The sequence below is a fragment of the Bradysia coprophila genome, unplaced genomic scaffold, assembly GCF_014529535.1.
Source record: "Bradysia coprophila strain Holo2 unplaced genomic scaffold, BU_Bcop_v1 contig_350, whole genome shotgun sequence".
In the NCBI taxonomy this organism is placed as follows: domain Eukaryota; kingdom Metazoa; phylum Arthropoda; class Insecta; order Diptera; family Sciaridae; genus Bradysia; species Bradysia coprophila.
Genome location: NW_023503608.1, coordinates 1,657,121 through 1,678,333, shown reverse-complemented (window position 1 = coordinate 1,678,333; position 21,213 = coordinate 1,657,121). Strand labels below are relative to the sequence as shown.

At 34.9% G+C, this 21,213-nt stretch overlaps 1 protein-coding gene across 1 annotated transcript; it reads left to right on the top strand.

Moving 5' to 3' along the window:
- The first annotated feature begins 15,077 nt into the window (after positions 1–15,077).
- LOC119080052 (eukaryotic translation initiation factor 4 gamma 3-like) lies at positions 15,078–16,654 on the top strand. The gene is made up of 2 exons (XM_037188258.1): positions 15,078–15,270; positions 15,331–16,654. The coding sequence occupies exons 1-2, from the start codon at positions 15,220–15,222 to the stop codon at positions 16,516–16,518; spliced, it is 1,239 nt and encodes a 412-aa protein (XP_037044153.1). The 5' UTR covers positions 15,078–15,219; the 3' UTR covers positions 16,519–16,654.
- The last annotated feature ends 4,559 nt before the right edge of the window (positions 16,655–21,213 follow it).

Genomic DNA, 21,213 nt, shown 5'->3' with positions numbered 1-21,213 from the left:
AATTGATCTAATTATCAAACTTTGGTTTAGATTTAAGACAGACTGGATGAGTAATTCAAAAACCGTACACTGTCTATGTAAGAAAATACTCTAAGTGCTTTTAATGGGAATTCGAGCTGTGCGTGGGTAAAATAATTATTTTTAAATATAATTCGAATTTAATGTTGAACTGAAAAGGATTGAAAGGACGTTACATCCCTTCGCTTCAGATCTGGAGAAAATTGGTAAATTGAGGAGTTATCCACATTCCGGTGGTACAGATATTTTACTTGTAATTGACGGACGGTTGTATAATAGACAAAATTTACGGATATTATTCTCATTGAAGTCTTAATAGTTATTTATGACATCGAGTGCGAAGTACTTCATTAGGCTCTAGATGTGTAATTAATACGCGAGGCCGCAGCCTCATCACATCGTGAGCCTAATAGAGTACTTTGCTCCGAGATTCGTACAACGTTTTATGCCACAGAGGCATCTAAAGTTTGCAAATTTTACATATTATGATGCTGAGTGGCACAAAGAATATTTATTTCATCTCCATATGATTCGCTGCTACTAGCAATGGGGGTTTCGAGTTGCAAACCTTGGGTGATGTTTATTTGAATTATAATTAAAACATTTCAAGCAAAATTTAACGTTATACTGTCTATTGAATGTTCATTTCATTCCTCAAATGATAGGTACCGTACCGAGTACCGGGTTTGTTTTCCTCGGTACTGACTATCTGAAAAGACACCGATTTTTTTTGCATGTTCCTATACTTGCAGAGCTAAAACAAATTCGAAAACCAAAACCCTTGTTGCAATTTATGGCACACACGACACAGCATTGTTACCTGTTACCCGGTTCTGATGCCGTTTGAAGTGGTAAAAGTTTCGAACATCACTTTGTCGTTGTCCAGTTCACTGATTCCGTTATTATAAATCTTTGCTTTTTTTAAAAAAATGCAAAAAGATTCTTTCTCTTTTAAATTCTAATTAATGTTCGTCAACTTACCCGCTTACCTTTACGGTTAAATTTAATACTCCCAGTACACCGTGTAGCACATAAAAACGCAATTTACCTAACGAACAACAGTCGTTCTTCCCGTAAAGGCTTTTGTGCTATTTTAAAAACAACAACCACATCACAAACTTTTAGAAATAAGTAATTTGTGATGACAAATAATAGGTTTTTCATGTTTTTGAAAGGAGTTCCCATGTCGCCGCTGAATTCTGCAATTATGACATGGTTGGGTAGTGTGGAAAAAAAGGAAGAATGTCTGGTAGCTCTGTTATGTGTGTAATACACACTGTGTATGGTTAAGCAATGTATATATAGCAGCATGCGCTCAGGCAGCTCCGATAAATTGCAAATCTTTGCCGAAAATTACGATCACATAATATAAAATCTAATAAAAGAACTGCTGTACATACTGGAGCCGTCTCTCATCGATTCCCTTTTGCTAAAACAATATTCGAGAGCTCAGCAAAATAAATTTCAATATAATATCAGCAAAATCATGAAATATATATGAGCTTTCGGTCTTCCACTGGCAATAATAAACTATTTCATTTTGGCTTTTCTTTATAAACATCGTTGCATATATAAAACTTTTCTAGCCATCGCTTGATTTATCGTCTACAATAAAGGTTTTCGGGAATGGTGTGCTGCACCATTGCTTTAGTTACAGAATTTGTCTTCGTTATGATACTCTCGGATAACTTGCAATATTTAGGTCTATAGTGCAAAACTTTTCTTTTACCAAGTTTATATAACTTTACCAATGAGGTATCAGTAGCGGTTAGTCTTACTGTTTAGTCGAGACGAGAAAGGATTTTTACAGTGAATGATTTTTAGATCGGTACCAATAATTCTACACATGGACGAGATGGCTAACTGGTTACATACTAACCTTCCACCAAAATTATCCGGATCAACGCACCGACAGTGCTATGTCCGGATTCAATTCTAGTGTCAAACAATTCCACACGGAATTATTCGAGCTGTTATATCGCGTTGGTCACGTCCTAAAGTTTCATAATTTGGGTAGTTGCAGTGTGGTTGGTGGTGGTGGATGCATTTATGTGAGATGTACCTAACGTTCCTCAGAAAGTGTTTGCATACTTCGAGGCGTGGCTCGGAAGTCACACTAAGACGGTGGTATAGACTGTTATGTTGTTAAATACAGTGGACGTCATTGAAATTTGGGTGTTATTTTGTTTCTATGAATGGACCAGCTAGAAATCACCTGAAGCCAATTCCTGTCTAATTTTCACTGACCTACGCTGTTGTCTTTGAACTCAGACTTTTCAAAATTGTAAATGTTTGATGATTAAGAGGCATGGAGCAGTAAATAATTGTACCAGTCAAAGTGCCATATTTCCACGAATGTTCAGTAAAACATAGATCCGGTTGTAGCAGTTAGATCATCAAAATTAATCTGAAATACAGTATTTAAAAAACGCCTAAATGTATGCTTTTCAGCAAAGCATCAATGCCTCTTAAACTTTTGTCATGTGGTATGAGGTAGAATACGAAATAAAACCATTCCGCGATATTATTTAACCCGATGATTACACTTAAACAATGCTACAGCTGCATATTCTGTTGCGTAATAAAATAGAGTCGAATTTTTGTCTACAGCCAATTGTATAAACAGTATGTTGCGGCCGTAGAGATATATATCAAACATTGTGCGTACTATGCCTCAGAAGATACTGAGCAACTTATACCAACCATTGTTACAAGCCAGTATATTTTTGATAGTGTAAGATTCAGTATCACAACATTATGTTGTCGGTAGAGAACGAAAATCCCAAGTGTTATTTGAAACGAATGTAGGTGTTCACAATTATAATGGTAGTAAGAGATTGGCTACGAAAATCCAATGTGGTCTTTTTGCTGATGATCGCCTCCGTTTGCTTCATTTATTATTTCTGCCCCAAATCAAATTCGTCGCATAAAAAGGTTTCGTATCGAGTACCAAATGAAAAACTTAACAAGCTCGTTAAGAATAAAATTTTAATTTGCACCCAATACTACAACATCGGTTGGAATGATTTATTCACCGGCAAACCACTTTTTCGAGATAAGCGATGTATATACAATCGCGATCATAATGACCTGATGACAGCATCGTGGGTGCTGTTTCACCAACGTGATGTAAAGAAATTCAGCGATTTACCACAACTGAACATCTCACCATATATTGACTTGGATGCATATATTCATTCTATCAGTTTTATCAGTTTTGAAATCGATTTTCAACGAAAAACAAAACAAATTGCATGGTTCGTTTCGAATTGTGAATCATTTTCGAGACGCGAGGAAATAGCCGAAAAAATAGGTCAACACATCCCGATCGACATCTATGGAAAATGTGGTACGTTGTCCAACAAGAATCTATTATATTTACAAAAATGAGTCTTGCTCAGATGCTGTCGAAAGATTACAAATTCTATCTGTCGTTCGAAAATTCTTAGTCATCGATTACGCTGTTTTTTACGGTGTTCAACATTTTAAATTACGATATGTCATACCGATTGTCTACGGCGGTGCAAATTATACAGCCATTCTACCAGAAAACTCGTACATCGATGTGAGGAATTTCTCATCTTCGACGCAATTAGCCAACTATCTGTATTATGTTGGCAATAACGAAGCTGTCTATAAATCATATGTTGATTGGCAAAAAGAATACCACGTAGAATCCGACTTTCCAAACACGCTTTGTGATTCTTTGCTAAATGGTGCATTTCCTTATAGAAAGAGAGATGACTCCAAGTAGTGGTTAGATGGCACATGCGAGGATTTAACTAGAATTTGCTGGCTGAATAAACGTAAACATTTCAGCGTTTGCATGAGCAAAGTGATTAGGTTTATGGTCAGCGATATTAAAGATTCGTTTTACATGATTGAGAGTATGGTTATATCGTGACTGCTATTTCATAAAAAGTAAACAAATATCAGAAAATCAAATAAAAAGTTTCCGTTTTAGTACATCGTATGACTTCAATTCAAGGCTGTATACTTTGGGGAGGTCACGCAGATGCAGATACGCGGGTTACACACCACGTTTCATACAAAAAATTCACCACGCCATACAATTTAATTTTGGTGAATTTGTTTGTATCGAAAAGGTGTGATCCCGCGTATCTAGTAAAATGGCGATCTGCGTGACCTGGCCAAAGTATACAGCCTTGCTTCAATTGACTTAGTAATCATTTTCTGATAGTTAGCGGAGGTCGTGACGCAGTTTCCTTACAAGAAAGGGAGAAGCTACCAAACAAAATCAAAACAAGGGAACTATGGTTCCTGCAAGAACTTCTAGATCAAGTTTATGTAATTGTTTCTTTTCGCTTCAATTCGAGCTGAGAACCATGTTGTAAGTAATATGTATATTGGGACATACAACAAAATGAGTACAGTCACGATCCTCGAAATTGTTTGAATTTAGGGTTAGGTACGGTTACAATTGCAGTTAAGTGTCAATTAGACAATTTCATTGATAGACAAGTTTTCGAGATCTAGGCAAAATGGCTGACAATCGCCTTCTTGGAATTTTTAGGGCCTATAAAGGGAAAAAATTAAATAAAAAATTATCGTTTTTTCTCTCATAAGAAAAACTCGAAGAAAGAGTGTGAATCAAATTACCGAAAATTACAAAAATTCCTTAAAATTTCCGAAAATTTCTGAATTCCCGTAACTACCCTCCAAATGTCCCGCTTAGCTCACATTATGGTGTGTCAATTTCATTTTTTTTTAAATTAGTGATTCCGGATTCTGAGCTTTCGCTATTCACTATCATCCGTAAACTAATAAACATTTTAAAAAAATGTATGTCGCGCAGCTGCATTTTCTAAAAAAAATCGAGTTTTCTGAGGTAGCTGTATTATGGGTCCAGTCAACGCACTTCAAGCAAAAATGATCATGGTCGACAGCTGCCAAATAGAGTACTATTTTGTATGAAATTGTTTTTTACAGTGTTTTACAATTATATGACACACTGTATAGTTTCAGTACACTATTTAGAGTAACGCTCATGCTTGAAGTGCGTTGGTCCAGTCAAAAAAATTCAACAGATGCGTTTGCGAAGTTTTTAAGTTTAAAAGGTTAAAAATGTCGTAGTGTCGTACCATGGCACCAAGTTTCACCGAAGTTCGATTTTCAAGAATTTTTTAAGTTAAAAAATCAACTCATCAGGGTAACTTTTTTGCAAAGTTTTTTTTTGTACAAACGTGTTCAATAGCACGAAAGATCTAAATAGGGTATTTGAAATGTGTTTTTACCAATGTAGATATAACGGCATTACCTCAGCCCACATATTTACCTTGGTTTATACTATTCAGATGGTCGGAATCAGGGACGCCGACTTGTGTTTGGGAGTAGTGGTGCTCATACAACAAGCGAATCTGGGAGAAGTGGTGCTCTTTCAAGTAAAACTGGAAAGATGTAGTGGTGCTCATCATTCGAGTAGTGGTGCCCGAGCCTCGCTTGTCCTTAGAAATCGGCGCCCCTGGTCGGAATAGCTCAATTAAAAGACAAATTTCTTAGTTTTTACTCTTTAAAAAACTCTAATCCTTGTGTCTTACAACTTAAAATAACTAAAATGACTCCATTTAGTCAGATAGAACCGAAATTCCTAACGTTTGTCATAAACTTTAATTTTGACTGTAAAAACAATTTTAGAAAAACAATAGTCAAGGTCATTGTACGTGGAGATCCACCATGGAACCAAGCGGCTTAGATGCGCAGCGTTGCTGTGTAATAATCCATTCATTGTTCCCTTTTGTTCTTTTATAAGTCCCACCTAGCACACAACACTTTGCGTTTGTAAAATCGAAATTGAAAGAAACAAAAATATGCCATGGAATATGTTTATTCAAAAAAACACATAATTTAATTAAAATAAATAAATTCAATTTGTATGTGCAACACGTTTTCAAGAATTTCCATATATTGAATATATGACCGCACGGGATTTAATCCAATTCACCATTATGCTCTCTCAGGTTTTCCATCTGCTGTTTTGCATCGCTGCATTAGTGTCTTTTCCACAGAGATATATATATATGTGTGTGTATGAGTATAAATTCGTTAACGAATTAAAAGGAAAGGATCTGCAATTTATATCTAGATTTATGCACAGCAGTTAGGATTAGAATTTCGGATATATTATATGAAAATTAAATCCTCTTGGGAATTTAATATTTATACCATATGTCTAATAGTGTAACTATGCGGTAGATTCGCGGATTGTTTAGCTGGGATTGGGAATTGGAATATTATGCTTTATGCATAAAGTGAAACATGCAATACATGTTTGCCATGGTTTTGTGTTTTATGCCTGTCGCGTTTCTTGCTAATATGTGCAGCATAGATATATTTTCGGTTTTCTTTATTTGTAAATGTTAATTCAAATATTTTAACGATACAATATATTAGTCCTTATCATGTCATCATAATATTTACTTATGCAATTTACCACTATACATCTGCACGTTCACTTGTCTGCTTAAAATAAGATCGTCATTTGTTTGGCAAATTCGAATTGTAGATTGCATGACATAGTAGCAGATTTAACAGTGGGATGCTTTCATCGCCATCGGTTAAAGAAAATTCATTGTCAGGCTTCCTTGCTTCGAATTCAATATGTTTTTTTATTATGTATGCGTTTAAACGTTACATTCAATGCACTTTTTCAAGGTATTAAATCTAACGTTAATTCTGGATCCAATGTCTGTAAACGACACAAATGTAAACGACACGGATTGAGCTGTTTGAAAAGTGATGGACGCCTTCTCTGTCATGCGCGGCCTAATACAATCATTCATATTCATAATGCTCTGCAATCTGCAAATATTCCTTCGAAAAAGAACAGTCGGGAATGTTCCGCTTCCGCGACGATGATAAAAGAGGAGATGGAGTGACCCTTGTGCCTCGTCTTGTGCCATTGAGCCGTGGTCAAATACTCGTTTGGGATGCGACCTGTTCAGATACACTAGCACCATCAATCGTCTTCGAAAAGTGGATCAGTCGCAGAATTTGCAGCTAGCAACAAACATTGAAAATACAGAGGCTTATATTGCAACAGAATTTCGTAACTAATAGTTTTGCTAAACTCTTTGTGCTGGGTACTCAGAGGCAATAAGCTTCATCAAAAGACTCGATAAAATGATCTCTCAAACAACTGGAGACAAAATCTCAAAAATGTATCTGAAGCAGCGTATAAGTTTGGCTTTACAAAGAAGCACCGCTGCAAGAGTGATGGGTACCTTCAATAAGTCGAAAAACATGTAGGGTATTTTTAAAGTTTTATAAATATCTTACTGTATCAATATCGACTTATGTCGCCCAATAAAAATTATCACTTTTTGATGTGTGATTCGCTTACACAACAATAGTAATTTATGCAACAAGTTGCTTCGTTCGACCTACAACTAGCGAAATTGCCTAAAATCTACCGTCCACAACAGATAATAGTATTTTATGCAACCGATGTGCAAAGTACTTTATTATGCTCTAGATGTGTAATTATGACAGTACTTTTCGCAATTCCGGTCCATAATCATCACCTTTCCATGCATCCATTTAATGTCGTTTTGAAGGTATTTATTTCACAGTGCGTTTTTGATTATTTTTTTCGCACTTGGGCTTTTTCACCTTTTTTTCGCACGCTACAGAGCTTAGTACCTTTAAGAAAGACTAAATTTTATAAATAAAAACTTTGCACAGACCAGGATTTGAACATCCAACACCAAAATTCTTTCAAACACCAAGCAACGACCATATCCATTCGGCTACAGAGTCACACAATTATACAGAACGTATTGCTGAAGCGTACATACTAAGCATTGACTACTTGATTTTATTTGGCGCGTCTCTATACATCACATTGCAATGTGTATTTAGTGCAGGTTGCTTGATCGTTCAAATGAATTCATGTTTGCATATGAACGTTTGGTAGAAATTTTGGTAATATTTTGCATTGGAAAGGTGATTATGGCCCGAAATTGCGAAAAACGTTGTATCTACCACGGTAGGTATGCCGGTATTTTTTCGCACACGACGTCTTGTCGACCTCGGCTTCGCCTCGGATCGACAATCGACATCTAGTGCGACAAAATACCTTCATACCTACCTTGGTAGATAAATAACTATTTCCAAACACATGCTAAAATGCTTTTTTAACGAATGAGAGGAATCGAATTCGCTAAAAAGCCTTTTAGCATAAGTTAGACGCAACGTTTTTCCCAAAAAAAATTGTAAATAAGTAACGAAGTCGCGATATTTTAACACTAGTTAAAGTCTCCTGCTACAGGTAACTTTCTTCACGATACCAATTCTATACAAAAATATTTCCGAGCAATGAAAGAGCTCAGGTGGTTGGTTCATCTCCCCACTGCCGTGTAGTTAGTCCGACCACATAGATCGTGCGACGACGGTGGTTGAGTTAGTTACCACAGAAAGTACTCTGTGGTATATAAGAAAATAGTAGACCAGAATGGTGTGCCCTACACTGATATCATTCAGAACACACATAAGGGTCGAAAGGTGGAAGTTGAGCAGGGAGAGTGAAGACGTTTTAATGTGTGCTTTGAATGTAATCAAGGAGAACGAAAAGGGAGGATTAGGGTCTGACTTACAATCAAACCAAAATCCTCACGTCAAATGTTTACATGGGATCGCTCACAGGAGCACGTTTTGGTTACTCAAGTCAAGTCAAGTCAAGACTCAATTGCATCTTTCCATCTCGCTCTTGGTCTTCCTGGTCTGCGTCTTCCGATCAGGATTTGTATTTAGCAGTTTCAGTACTTTGTACATGACCGAGCCATCTTAATCGATTGATTTTTGATGAATTTGACTATATCAGGCTCCTTGTAAAGCTGATACAGCTCATGGTTGTATCTTCTTCTCCAGTTGCCGTTCACATTGACACCTCCAAAAATTGATCGAAGAATTCTCCTTTCAAAAACCAAAAGTGTCTGTTCGTCCATTCACCTCCACCTCCAAGACAATGAAGTTGTCATGTACTGGGTTTTTCTCTCACTGACCTTGAGACCGAACTCAGCACCCCTGTCTTCAATTTTCGTGAAATTTTATTTAACGATGTCAATGTTCCGTCCAATTAAGTCTAGGTCATCAGCATATCCTAGCAATATGTCTTACCGAGCTAAAATTAAACCTTTATAACTCTTGACATCCTGTTTTACACAGGGGTTTCAACTTCGGGGTATTCTCCAAATATTATGTTGGAGTTTCAGAAAATTTTGATACATCCACTGTTTAGGACATCTATATACTAAACTAATTCCAAATAAATGAAGCGTGTTATTTCAGCTCTGTGGTAGTCGTTGGTGCTTCGAAAATTTCGTAAAATTTGTCGTCAGTTAATTTAAATTCTTAGAGCTTTTAGAGTGACATTACTGTATCATGAAATTCATTTTTTAGTAAACGTTACTCCTATCATGACTTATCGAAAAATTTCGAATGAATGAAAATGAAAGCTGGCAAAGAACATGCATATCCAATAATTCTATAAAATTCCGTAGAAGTAAGTGAAAAAGGGTCATCATGACATTTTACCGCATTTTTTGCAAATAAAATTGCCGAGAAAAAAAATTCAATTTGTTGAATCTTGACCAGAAAGGTATATAAATAAACCGATGGATCTTAATCTTACACACGGAACGTGACTTGAAAACGAAATGAAGGTATTAAAAATCAACAAATCTAAGATAACCAAGGAATTTGGAATATTTTTAGTTATTCCCAGTTGTGTATAGACACAGGAAATAAATGATGTAAAGAAACCAAACCATACCCATATTTATAAGATGTAACAACGTTACACGTCTATATCCATAATACTCGTATATATATGGAGTGTAATATTGTGGAATTAAGAAAATATTTTGTAAGTCACGAAGTGTCTTGATTTCTTCATTTCCCTTTTTAGAGAAAAGGAAATGGTTCATTGGAATTCATGACGCAGGGTATAATCTTTTGGGGATTGGGGTCATATGCAATTACAGGTGAGATGTTTATACATGCAGCAACAGTATCTTAGTTGCTTCTTTTGTAATTGCAGACGTAATAAATGTTATTCGATAATATTGGGTAGAAAATGGCCGGTATTTTCTCTAAATGTGTACCGATTCCCGATGCATTATTTGCTATTTGTACTGTATTTGTATTATTTGACTTATCCTTTAATTAACGGAAAACGTATCTTTTGAATTAGTCTTTTATGTCTGTTGTTTAACGCATTTTCATGAGAGTGATCAACACATGATACATTGCCCGATTGGGATATCTGAAATCCATATACGCAAATGCTGGTGTGTTGGAATACAAAATCTTTTACTTCAATAGATTTAGCACACTTTTTGCTATATAAGAGAATACTCCAGATGAACTTAGCTGAGACATTTTTTTCTCTTTTCAACGTCATTCAATCCACAAATAAAATCCAATACAATCCATATGAAAACACATTGAAACATATTTTGATTACACATACACTTTTGCGCGCAAGACAGCAGTATCAGCATGAATGTGAGTAACAGTACGATGTCTTTTATGTGGATTGAGATTGAAACTGTGGTATGTAAGTAAAGGGAATAAAAGTTTCTAAGATAAAATTTTCGGGTGTTTATAACAATTATAACCGACTAGTGACTATAGGTTATGGAAAATCGAACTAATTAGAAAACACGAGAAAAAAATCAGGCAAAAAGTGTGAAGAAGGTGAGGTCGTCATGTATCCGTTTTTCCAGCAAAGTGAGTAATGGGAAGTATACGAAAGTATAGATTCGCCTCTCCATCCTTTTTGGGTCAGATTAACCATCCGTTCCCTGTAATAAGTTAGACAGTTTTAACTACATTTTCTTTCCAGGTGCAAGGTAACAGTCCCCCAAAAAGGTGCATCATTCATCTCTTGTCCAAGTTTTTTTTTTTAGAAAAAATGCCCAAAGCCCAAGCTAAACATGCCCAGCCCAAGTTACTGTAGTTTTGTTTGCATTTAGATGCATAGCGTATCAATAACTAGAAAATCGTTTGAGCCCCCACATTTTCTTAAAGTGTCAATACAATCTAAATAGGAATAGGGTATTGAAAGTGCTCATGACTATATCGTTGTTACATAGGAAATGAGTTTTTTGTTGCTCAAATATTTTTTTTACAATTTTTAATTATGAAACAACGGCACAGATACAGTTGCCAAGCATTCAACTTCACTCTAACTTCTTCACGAAAAAAAGTTGTTCGAAAAATAAGTTTGAATCGATAAGTGTAATTCTATAGCAGCTGGCGGATCTAAAACTTATTCGACGATGACAACTCAGTTTTGATGCACTTACAGTAAAAGACGGAAGTTTAAATTTTCACGGCTGAAGACACGCGATTAAAGTTTTATTTTTATTATTTTGTTGCCGTTTATATAAAATATAAATTAAAATTGAAATTAATTTAGTCGATTCCGGCAGGCAAAGAAAAATAAAATTGAAATAAAAAACAATTTATATTTATGACGTTTATAATGTGGAAAACAATAAAATAATATAAAAAATATTGAAGTTTTGCAAATAAATAATGCAAATGAAAAAAAATATATTTTTTTAATGAATTTTATACCCACAACTCAATCCAAAATTAAAATAGAGAGCTTTTTGTTTTAAAATTAATTTTAGTTGGTAATAAATCCATATATTTGTTTAGCCGATGTTTGCCGTTTGTTAATTACATACATTGCGCTTTTGAACTTTTCACAATGTGAAAAGTATTTTTGTTTATTTTTACCTTAAATTTATTTATTTTCGCATAAATAAAATATTCTCCAATTTCCATTTCACCTGCAAGCTTGACTTTTAAATTTTCACCCAAAAAATAGATTTTTTTTCTCTTAAACAATTCCCCGAACTAACAGAAATTTAACCCACCCTTCATTGATATATCGATTTCAATATTCATACAATGAAAACCAAGAACGTGAATAAAAAGCAGTCAAATTAGAGGTAATATGTATGCAAAGCAGTGTGTGCAGATATTCAGTCTTATCTTTCTTAACCCAAAATTGATTTTGTCTATTTGTATTTCCAAGCATCTTGCTTTGTCACTTATTGATCTTATCTTAGAATTACATTTCTTACATTCCGTTATTGCATATCGAAATTGAAATAGAACATGCAAATGTAAAGTTTGGTGTTTGGGTTTGGGTTTTATGTTAGGTAATCAACATGGAACACATTACGTTTAAGTAGAAAACGAATTAGGAATCTCTTCATATTTTTAAATTTTAAATTGATTTCTTGCAGTAGGATGGAAGAAAACTCTCTGAATGAAAGTAGGTTTACGCTTGGATGATAATGTTGCAAAAATTGTTGTACCATCACAGTTTCATAGGTCTTTGTTTTGGCGCCATTAAAAAATAGTGTGCACACTAAAAAAATAGAACTTTAATCGCTATCCCGTGCGATATTACATGTACATATGCCCCCGGAAAGTGGTCATTAGCATGCTTGGGCCTCACGGAAAGTGTTCGTTACATGTACATGTAATAACAACTTCCCGCATGGGACAGCGATTAAAATAATTTTCGTTAGATGTTGGAAATAATTCATCAATTCGAGGCAATTAATTATACTCATGAGCTCACTCGTAAACTCGACTCCTTTCACAAAATTGATCCCTCATGTAATGAATGACTTCCGCCGCATCCAACGTAATCTACTATTTGAAATAATCTATTTCGACCCACCCTTCCAAAGTAAACACTAAAGGTAAGGCGAATCCACAAAAGCTCACGGAACCCTAGTTTCAGGTGAATATAATTTTTATAACGTTAGCCACGAGTCAAATTCATTTTATTAGATTGCAACACATGCCAAAGTTCAATACGTTCGCAGACAAAGTATACATAAACACCGAAGGTTATGCAAATGCGCGTATAGTAAAATTCATGTTAAGAAAATTGAAGTACAAGATTTGAAATCAACCGATTAAAAATACTTTGATCAATGGAAGTAATAGACCCGATAATAAATTTACAGTTAAGTTATAGACATTCTGAAAACATTCGAAAAGGCAAATAGAGTACTATGAAAGACATAACTTTTTAGAAACGACTAGCACAACTACCAAATAAGATCAATGAAGCAATAGTATATTGAGGTCTTGTTTGGTGATTTTTATTTTGCCGATAGAGAGAGGTTTTTTCGTGGCAAAATAACAATCTCCAAACAATTACGTATTTTACTTGCAAAGCCCTGCGAAAATGACAATTATCGCAAGTGTCAACAGTGTGCCCCTTGTGAAAATTTCATTTTCGCAGGGTGCTGCAAGTAAAAGACCTTTTAAAAACAATAGATGATACATTATGTTAAGAAAACGAAGTTATATGTGACATAATTGTCATTTGTACAAGGATATTCGTTCAAAACCAAAGCACCTAGCATCGTAATGGAATATTTGGTGTCTCAAAATAGTACCTATTTAATAACATTAATGCTATCAGTGTCATTAAGAGGCACCGGTACTTAGCTAAAATTGTAGCCTACATTTGTGTGCCTCATATTTCATTTTTGATGATATCTTTTTATCAGAATCTTTTTTGAAAAATGTACGACCGCAATTCCGACCACGAATGTGTTAGCTTTAAATCAAAATTAGTTTTGGTTGTAGGCGTTTGACCAGCTCTGAGAAAATGAAGCAGTTTAACGAAATTTTCGGAAACTGCTCATTGTTCTCAGAGCTGGTCAAACTGCTATAACCAAATCTATTTTCTGTTGAAAGCTAACACATTCGTGGTCGGAATTGCGGTCGTATATTTTTGAAAAAGGATTCTGGTGGAAAGATATCGTCAAAAGTAAACTAAAGTCCAGTATTTAAAAATCGCCCTAATGCAGGCTTTTCAAAGTGCCTCTTAATGGTGTTAATGGTATTGAATAGAGTAGTATTTCGCCACACCAAATATTTTACTACGATGCTTGGTATACTTTGCCAAATCAAATATACCTCTGGTGTATATGTATGGTTGATTGTATGGTGTGTACAATCAAAAATTATCGACGTTTGACATCCACAACCATTGATATCGATACGAATCCAACATAAAAATAAAACATTTTCTTCGCTAACATTGTTTTTGCCGACCTGCAATGAAATCAGATTTCGTATTTATACTTATCCAAACCCTCAAATTACGTAATAATGGGATGATTAAACAAAAACAAAAATAAAAGAATAAAATGAAAACAATCTAAGCCACTACTGAAAACCCTATAAATTCGCAATTTACCAATTTTCCAATTAGGAAATTGCTTTCTTAAAAGCTTAAGCCCATTATGGGCTTGGGATTAGATAAAGTTCCAAATTAATTTAACAGCAAAACCATTATTGTGTTAAGATAAAATTCTTATGTGTATATTTAAACTTGAGGCACTAAATTTACTTAATGGATACAATGCAGCACATAGAGATGTATATTTACTTATTGTGTATTCGGTTCGTCTATATAAATGCTTTATAATATATTGCGTTGCTACGAACTGTTATATATGTGTGTACACTGTTCATGAAACAACAATTAACCAGTTAATTTTATTGCTAACATTAAAGACTAGACTCTGATTATGTATACCAATACCAACATTTTATCAAACTAAAGTCCTGCACGGCTTTTAGGTCATGACTGAAAGAGATGCTATCGCATAATGTATTCATATGCTGAACCCGTATGCTGAAATCAAATTGTTCAATATCCGTTTTGAGGTACAGAGAAAAGACACATTTTTAGGCTATCGTTAATGAAAAGTTCGTAAATTTTAAGTACAGGAAATTGCACATCCGTACCAACCGTGCTACGGAAATGAAAATTACAGCATTCGTAGTAATTGAAGTAGATCGATTATGATACCTTGCACACTTGCAGTAATTACCAATGTTCGACACATTAGCGCATAATCTTGTAGATTGAATTATGCGCCAATGTGTCGAACAATGTCGTGAGAAAGGTCGGTGCTTTTCAGCGCCATCAAATCTCAGATTAATAAAGTACGTCGCCCGAAATCTCCGCTGCGTGACATAAGCCAAAAGCGTACTGATGTCAACTGATTCTTAAAAGAAATTATAAAAGTTACTGGGTGAACGATACTTCTGATTCTTCTAATAACGATATATTATTGTAAAATTTCTACACCTAAATTCACCGAATAATCTCTAATTTGACAATCGACCATGGAATACGTGGGCTTCAATGAATCGGTCCCAGATGAGGTCTATTTACAGGTTCTCCCTTATCCAATTGAAATGATTTCATTTTGTACATCAATTGTATTTCTCATACAGTGTCTCGAAGGACTTGACGAGATTTTGAGCGAAGTGATTTGGATACCATCAGTTATGGCACCGGCTTCTACCCAGGAATTCCACGTAATGAAGGAATGCCTTGCCATTTTCAATAAAATCACAACGGTTGATGAAACATTTGCTAAATTAGTGGAACAATGCGCAGAAGTGATCGACGTGGAGAGTGCGGAACAAGCGCGTGAGGTGGCTGCGATGTATTTTGAAAAGGTCATGGGTGAACCAGTGTTTCTGAATTCTTACGTTCAGTTTACTGTTGATTTGGCGAATCGCACGGAAGTGTTTAAGAAAGCAATTATCACTGAATGTCAAATGCAGTTTGAGAGAAACGTGAAAAATTTCGACTTAAATCGACAATTGCAGCTACTTTTACAGAAGATCGATGAGGCAAAAAATTCGATAGAAAAAGACGAACAGCAATACCTCTACGACGAAGAAAAGCGGAAACTGACTCAAAACTCGATTAAGATAATTCGCTTCATTGGAGAATTGTTCAACCACGGAATGCTGACCCCAAAAATAATTATCTTTTGTGCCAGTGCATTATTAGACCAAAATTCTGAGCCAAAGCTCGAGTGTCTCTGCAATTTACTAACAACAGTTGCACCACGTTTAAAGAACGTCAAACCGATCAAACATTCAGATCTCGACAATTTCTTCAAAACGTTGCTGGAAATTGCGAGAAATCAGAATGTTAAAATCAGCAGTCGTGTACGGCGCCTCATGCTGGATGTAAGCGATCCGCAACGAAACAATTGGCTTCGTGGAGAAGAAACCAGAGAAACTGTCAATCCGATGAAGTCACCAAAGAATCAGAGAAGTCGTAACAGAAGACGGCGTAACTCTACACCTGATCGAAATTGTAACAATAGCTCAGCAAGAAGTAGTCGCAAGAAACCAGCATATTCTCCCAATGTAAAATCAAATCATTCAGTGAGCCTCGAAGAGATTTCGAACCGTATCAAACATTTGCTGAAGAATGAGATTGATGTGGGTACCATTCAAAAGTTCGTCACCAATAACCTTGCCAGCTGCGACGACGCGGATTATATTCGTGCAATATTAAGAACAACCGTCGAATGTCTGATGCAAGAGGAAACCCTAAAGTTGCGGGGAAATAAGGAGGCAGCGTCGATTTTACGCACGTTCTTCGAATTACTAGAAAAATAGTTGAGTCGATGCTAAGTAAGTGTAGCCAACATGTTAATGTAGCATTGACATCTAAATAAGTTTATTTACTTCTCTGATTGAATTGATTGATTTTAATTGATTTTTTTAGGACTTTCATCTCTTCTAAGACATTGCTCGAACAATAAAGTTTCTTTTAAATTATTTTCAGTTTTTTGACCTTGCCCAAAAACGTTCCCCAAAGTTTTCTTGGAAAATTGCCAAGAACTTACTACTTCCTCTACTTAATGCTTAGTTTCCTCTTACCAAAAAAGTACTCCGTGTGAGAGACAAAATTGATTTTTTTTCAATTTTTTCTTTGTTTATTTGACAGCTTGCTCTCTCACGGCTCTCTCACGGAGTACTTTTTGTTGAGTGGAATGGGCACTTAAAACTGAAAATTAATATTCATTAACCTTGATGACACTGACGTGCAATCTAAATCTGAATCTTACTTCTTTAAGAGGAATCACCACTTGGCTAAATTGTAGCCTACATTTCTGCGTTTTTTATTATTTGATCGGCGATATCTTTAAAAAGAAAAAGTTTTTCAAAAATGTGGAACCATTATTTTCTGTAAAAGTATATTAGCTTTAAATGAAAAATATTTTTTTAGCCATAGGTTTTATTTGCACCGAGAAAATCGTGCAGATTACCCAAATTTGCATAATCTGCACGATTTTCTCGGAGCACATAAAACTATAGCTAAAAAAAATATTTTTCATTTAAAGCTAACATACTTTTACAGAAAATAATGGTTCCACATTTTGGAAAAACTTTTTCTTTTTAAACATATCGCCGATCAAATAATAAAAAACGCAGAAATGTAGGCTACAATTTAGCCAAGTGGTGATTCCTCTTAAACTATATAATTATATTGGTCTAGGCCACCTACATTTAGTTCGAGTTTTAAGATCAGTCATTTTCCGCGATGATGATTTTTTTTTGTGGAGGTCTGTCCTGTAAATTTTTTGAGTGAAAATCTTCTAAATTCTATCAGAAAATCATCCAGGCCCACACTGATCGTACTGACAAGACGACTTTAGAATTTTTCTTCAATTTCTTATATTACCGATCCTTATAATATTCAGGCTGACCGACTATTCTGAACAAAAGTTGAGTCAACAGATTAGTGCCTTTTTAGTCACTAGATACATCACTTTGCTCTCGATGTCATTATAGAACTATTATCACCGAGTGGCATAATAACCATTTCACAACTCAGTAACGAAAAGTAAAACTTGAGAAAAACGTTGTGTATATCTCGGTGATGCATACTTTTTAGGCGCACGAGGTGTATTGTCATGCAGGGCCTGCTGCCTCGAGCAATATTATAATAAATATTTCGACACTACAAAACTTTGTGGAGTCGAGTTAACTCGATTGAGATATTGGAGTGTCGTTCATACTCTAATATCGGAGAAAAACTTCCGTCACAATTTGTGTGCTCCTAGAAATAAAATTAGCACAGACAGAATTTTTGGAAATGTAGCACTAAAAACCCAACCCGAAAAGTTCGTGCGCTGAAACCGCTAAAAATTTGGTGCTCAGCGAAGTTATAAGTGCAAATATGTGGTATGCCTTTTCGCGTTTTCAGTGTAAGAAATTATAGTCACCAAAAACCGAACACACATCCTGAAAATGAAATTTCAGTTATGGCACATTACCTACCAACAAACTGAAATTGTCTTCCCACTGCAAAATAAAAAATCGTTCATCTTCAAAGAATTTCATTAAGCACAGTCTAACAACTTTTACCCCTTCATGTAGTTTCACTGTTAAGGTGTCATTTCCATGATTCCACACTGTCTTTATATGCCTTGCTCCCCATCTTAATAGCATAAAATTGTAACGAACATCTATGCAGTGTTCTTCTTCCGACATTATACACACCGTACAGTACACCTTAATGTATATTTTGTAATAGAGAGCTAGTTACCGAAAGGACTACATTTATATATATCCATACACAATGAGTGCATATATTATACATTTTACGTGTTTACCTGCCTTATAGACGAGCATCGTTGTATAGTAAAAGGGTTTTATATTAAATTTTTAGGTTTAATTAATTGAGTTAAATAATTTATGTGATTTTTTTGTTTCTTATACACACTGCCACCTCGTTTTCATCTCTAACAAGTCGCTGTTTATATATTCATAAAACGGGGGTGTTTAGGATTAAAGTTTATTGTTTTGACAAATGGGGGTTGAATGATGGGAAAGTTAAAGACATTTTCAACATCGATCGACAAAGGTCCATGTATTCGAATGAAATTTGTGTGCAATTTTACTGTAAAATTTAAGAAAACTCACGCCTGTTTACAAAACTATATTAAGGTAAAGCCAAAATAAATTGATTGACTCTGGTCTTTGACAATTGAAATTCAATTGTCAAAAACCAGACTCGATCATTTTATTTTGCTTTTATTTTAGGAAAGCTTGAAGAATTAAAAAAAAAAAATCTTTGAGATTTCATGGAAGCAGAATTCTTAAATAATTCGGCTATTTTCCAGTGCCTTCATTATACGGAAGGATTCTCTTGAAAAACAGCCTACCGACGCATTTTCCAGTGTACTTTTTTGTGTCTACAAAGTTATTACTCCCTAGAAGGCAGAATCACTTCTAAAAAAAGTCCTCGATGAAAAAATGGGTAAAATCTTGATTAAGTCGGCGAAACAAAAAAAAATATTTACCCTCAGCTTTAAAATGATATTTTAGTTGCGTGTCGGATGCAGAGGATCTTTAGAACTTCGCCAAATTAATCAAATAACCCATTTTTGCATTTGCTCATATCTCAATGTGGATGCATTTTAAACTAAATATAACACCCTGTTCTCCCCGGAAGTACACATAATTAGTTTCTTATGACACCTTACAAACAATTTTTTTTTTGAAAATGGTTTTGGCTTCCGGTGACCAAAACTTTTCTAGGAGCATATAAAAATGTCCACTGGAAAATACGTCCTATTTCGAAAGAATCCCTCACGAAGGTATTTACTCGCAAGTACTTGTATATACCGTCGTGCAATTCAATTCATTTAAAGTTGACAAATGGAAGAACAAATTATGAAAACTAAGGAACAAAAAACGCCTATTTTGTGTTCACACTTTTCTAACAAACCTGCGAACAGCGCCTGATAAAAGAAAGTTCGTTTGACTGCTTGAAGACGTTGATGTGAATGTACATATATAATGCACGCAGGCCAAATTGCCTGCGAATCGCTTGTACGTTCTTAAATTTATGCCACATAATATTCTTACCAAATATCCATTAATTTCATTAATAAAAATTTGGCTTTAAGAAGCGAAACCAATCTTTATTAATAATACATTACGGTTATTGATCCTCCTTTCTCATTATACATACACTGTAATTCTATTATGATGAATATTGTTGCCTTTGAGCGTTACTTTCACTCCATAAAAATAAGTTATGGTTATACCTTCGTCTCATCTTCCAATGTATTTTCGATAAATCCATAAATGCTTTAACGACTCCATTAAGTCGTTTCGTGTACTTTTATTGTATTTATTATTACTTACATGCTTCGGTACCGACAATTGTGTTCATACTCGTCAGTTTGAATGGGAATGGGGGAGTGTAATGAATATAGTACAAGGCACAAGACACAACGCGCAATTTTAGACTGCAAAATTTTGTCGGTTGATAAATTAATCGATTGAAGGCTTTATAGATTCTATAGTGTGCAATCCGTGCAATCTGATTAACTCATCAAGCTACACTTTTTGTTTGGTAGATAGACATAATTTTACAAAAATTAATGTTGTGTTAGATTTCGTTATCAATTTAAACACCTGAATCTTTTGCCACTTTTCCCATTGCATTTTCTGATACGATCAAATCGCTTTAGCGAAGTCCAAATGCAAATTACTAATGTACTTTCTCTGTACACATGCTTAATTACCATGTAGTTTACGGAAGTGCTCATAAATAAAGCATTGCGGAGTGCGGTTATTGTTTATCTTTAACCTTTCACAGACTGCAAGCATATCAATGATACACAACAGAGGGTAGTTTTAGTATTTGTTACTTCATTTGATCTAAGCGGCAGATTGAAAGAAAATCTTTTACTTCTAACGTTTTAACAAATACTTTGCTGTATAGAACGCGACATAAGTCAATAAAAGTTCAATTATTACTAAGTGGTAAAGTCGTATAAATAAGAAGAGGTTCTCAAACTTATTTTGTCCCTTAATTTTATTTTTTTATGAGTTTAATTGCTAGAGAGAGTATTGTTGATGCTCATTAAATATTGTCTGGTCAAATTGAAGTTAACCTGAAATTTTTAGAGAAACTTTTCAGAGGAACCTGATTCTGACGCGACCCGAAACTGTATTTACCTGAAGCACAGCGTTGCTTCTAGCCTTGCATTTCTTTCGTAAAGACATGATTTCATGATTTCTTGGTATGGGAATGAAAACACAGGCAATTATTCACACATGTTTGCAAATTTGGAGGCTTTTGACCCTTTTTAGTAAGTATTATTAACTTTCACTTGCTCCCATTTTGTCCCGAAACTCTTGGCTTTCAATTCCTTATTTCTGTTCACGGTGCATATTTACGCCGCAGGGCAGGAAGGACGCTTTTCATTACATTTTTATGAGAGCTTTATCGTTTGAGCTTCATATTATGTTGTGTTTTAATGTTTGGTTAGAATTTTATGAGATTCTATC

Coding starts and splice junctions, on each gene's coding strand:
- LOC119080052 (XM_037188258.1), top strand. CDS start 15,220: ATGGAATACGTGGGCTTCAATGAATCGGTCCCAGATGAGGTCTATTTA. Junction 15,271..15,330: donor CAGATGAGGTCTATTTACAG/GTTCTCCCTTAT, acceptor TTTCTCATACAG/TGTCTCGAAGGACTTGACGA.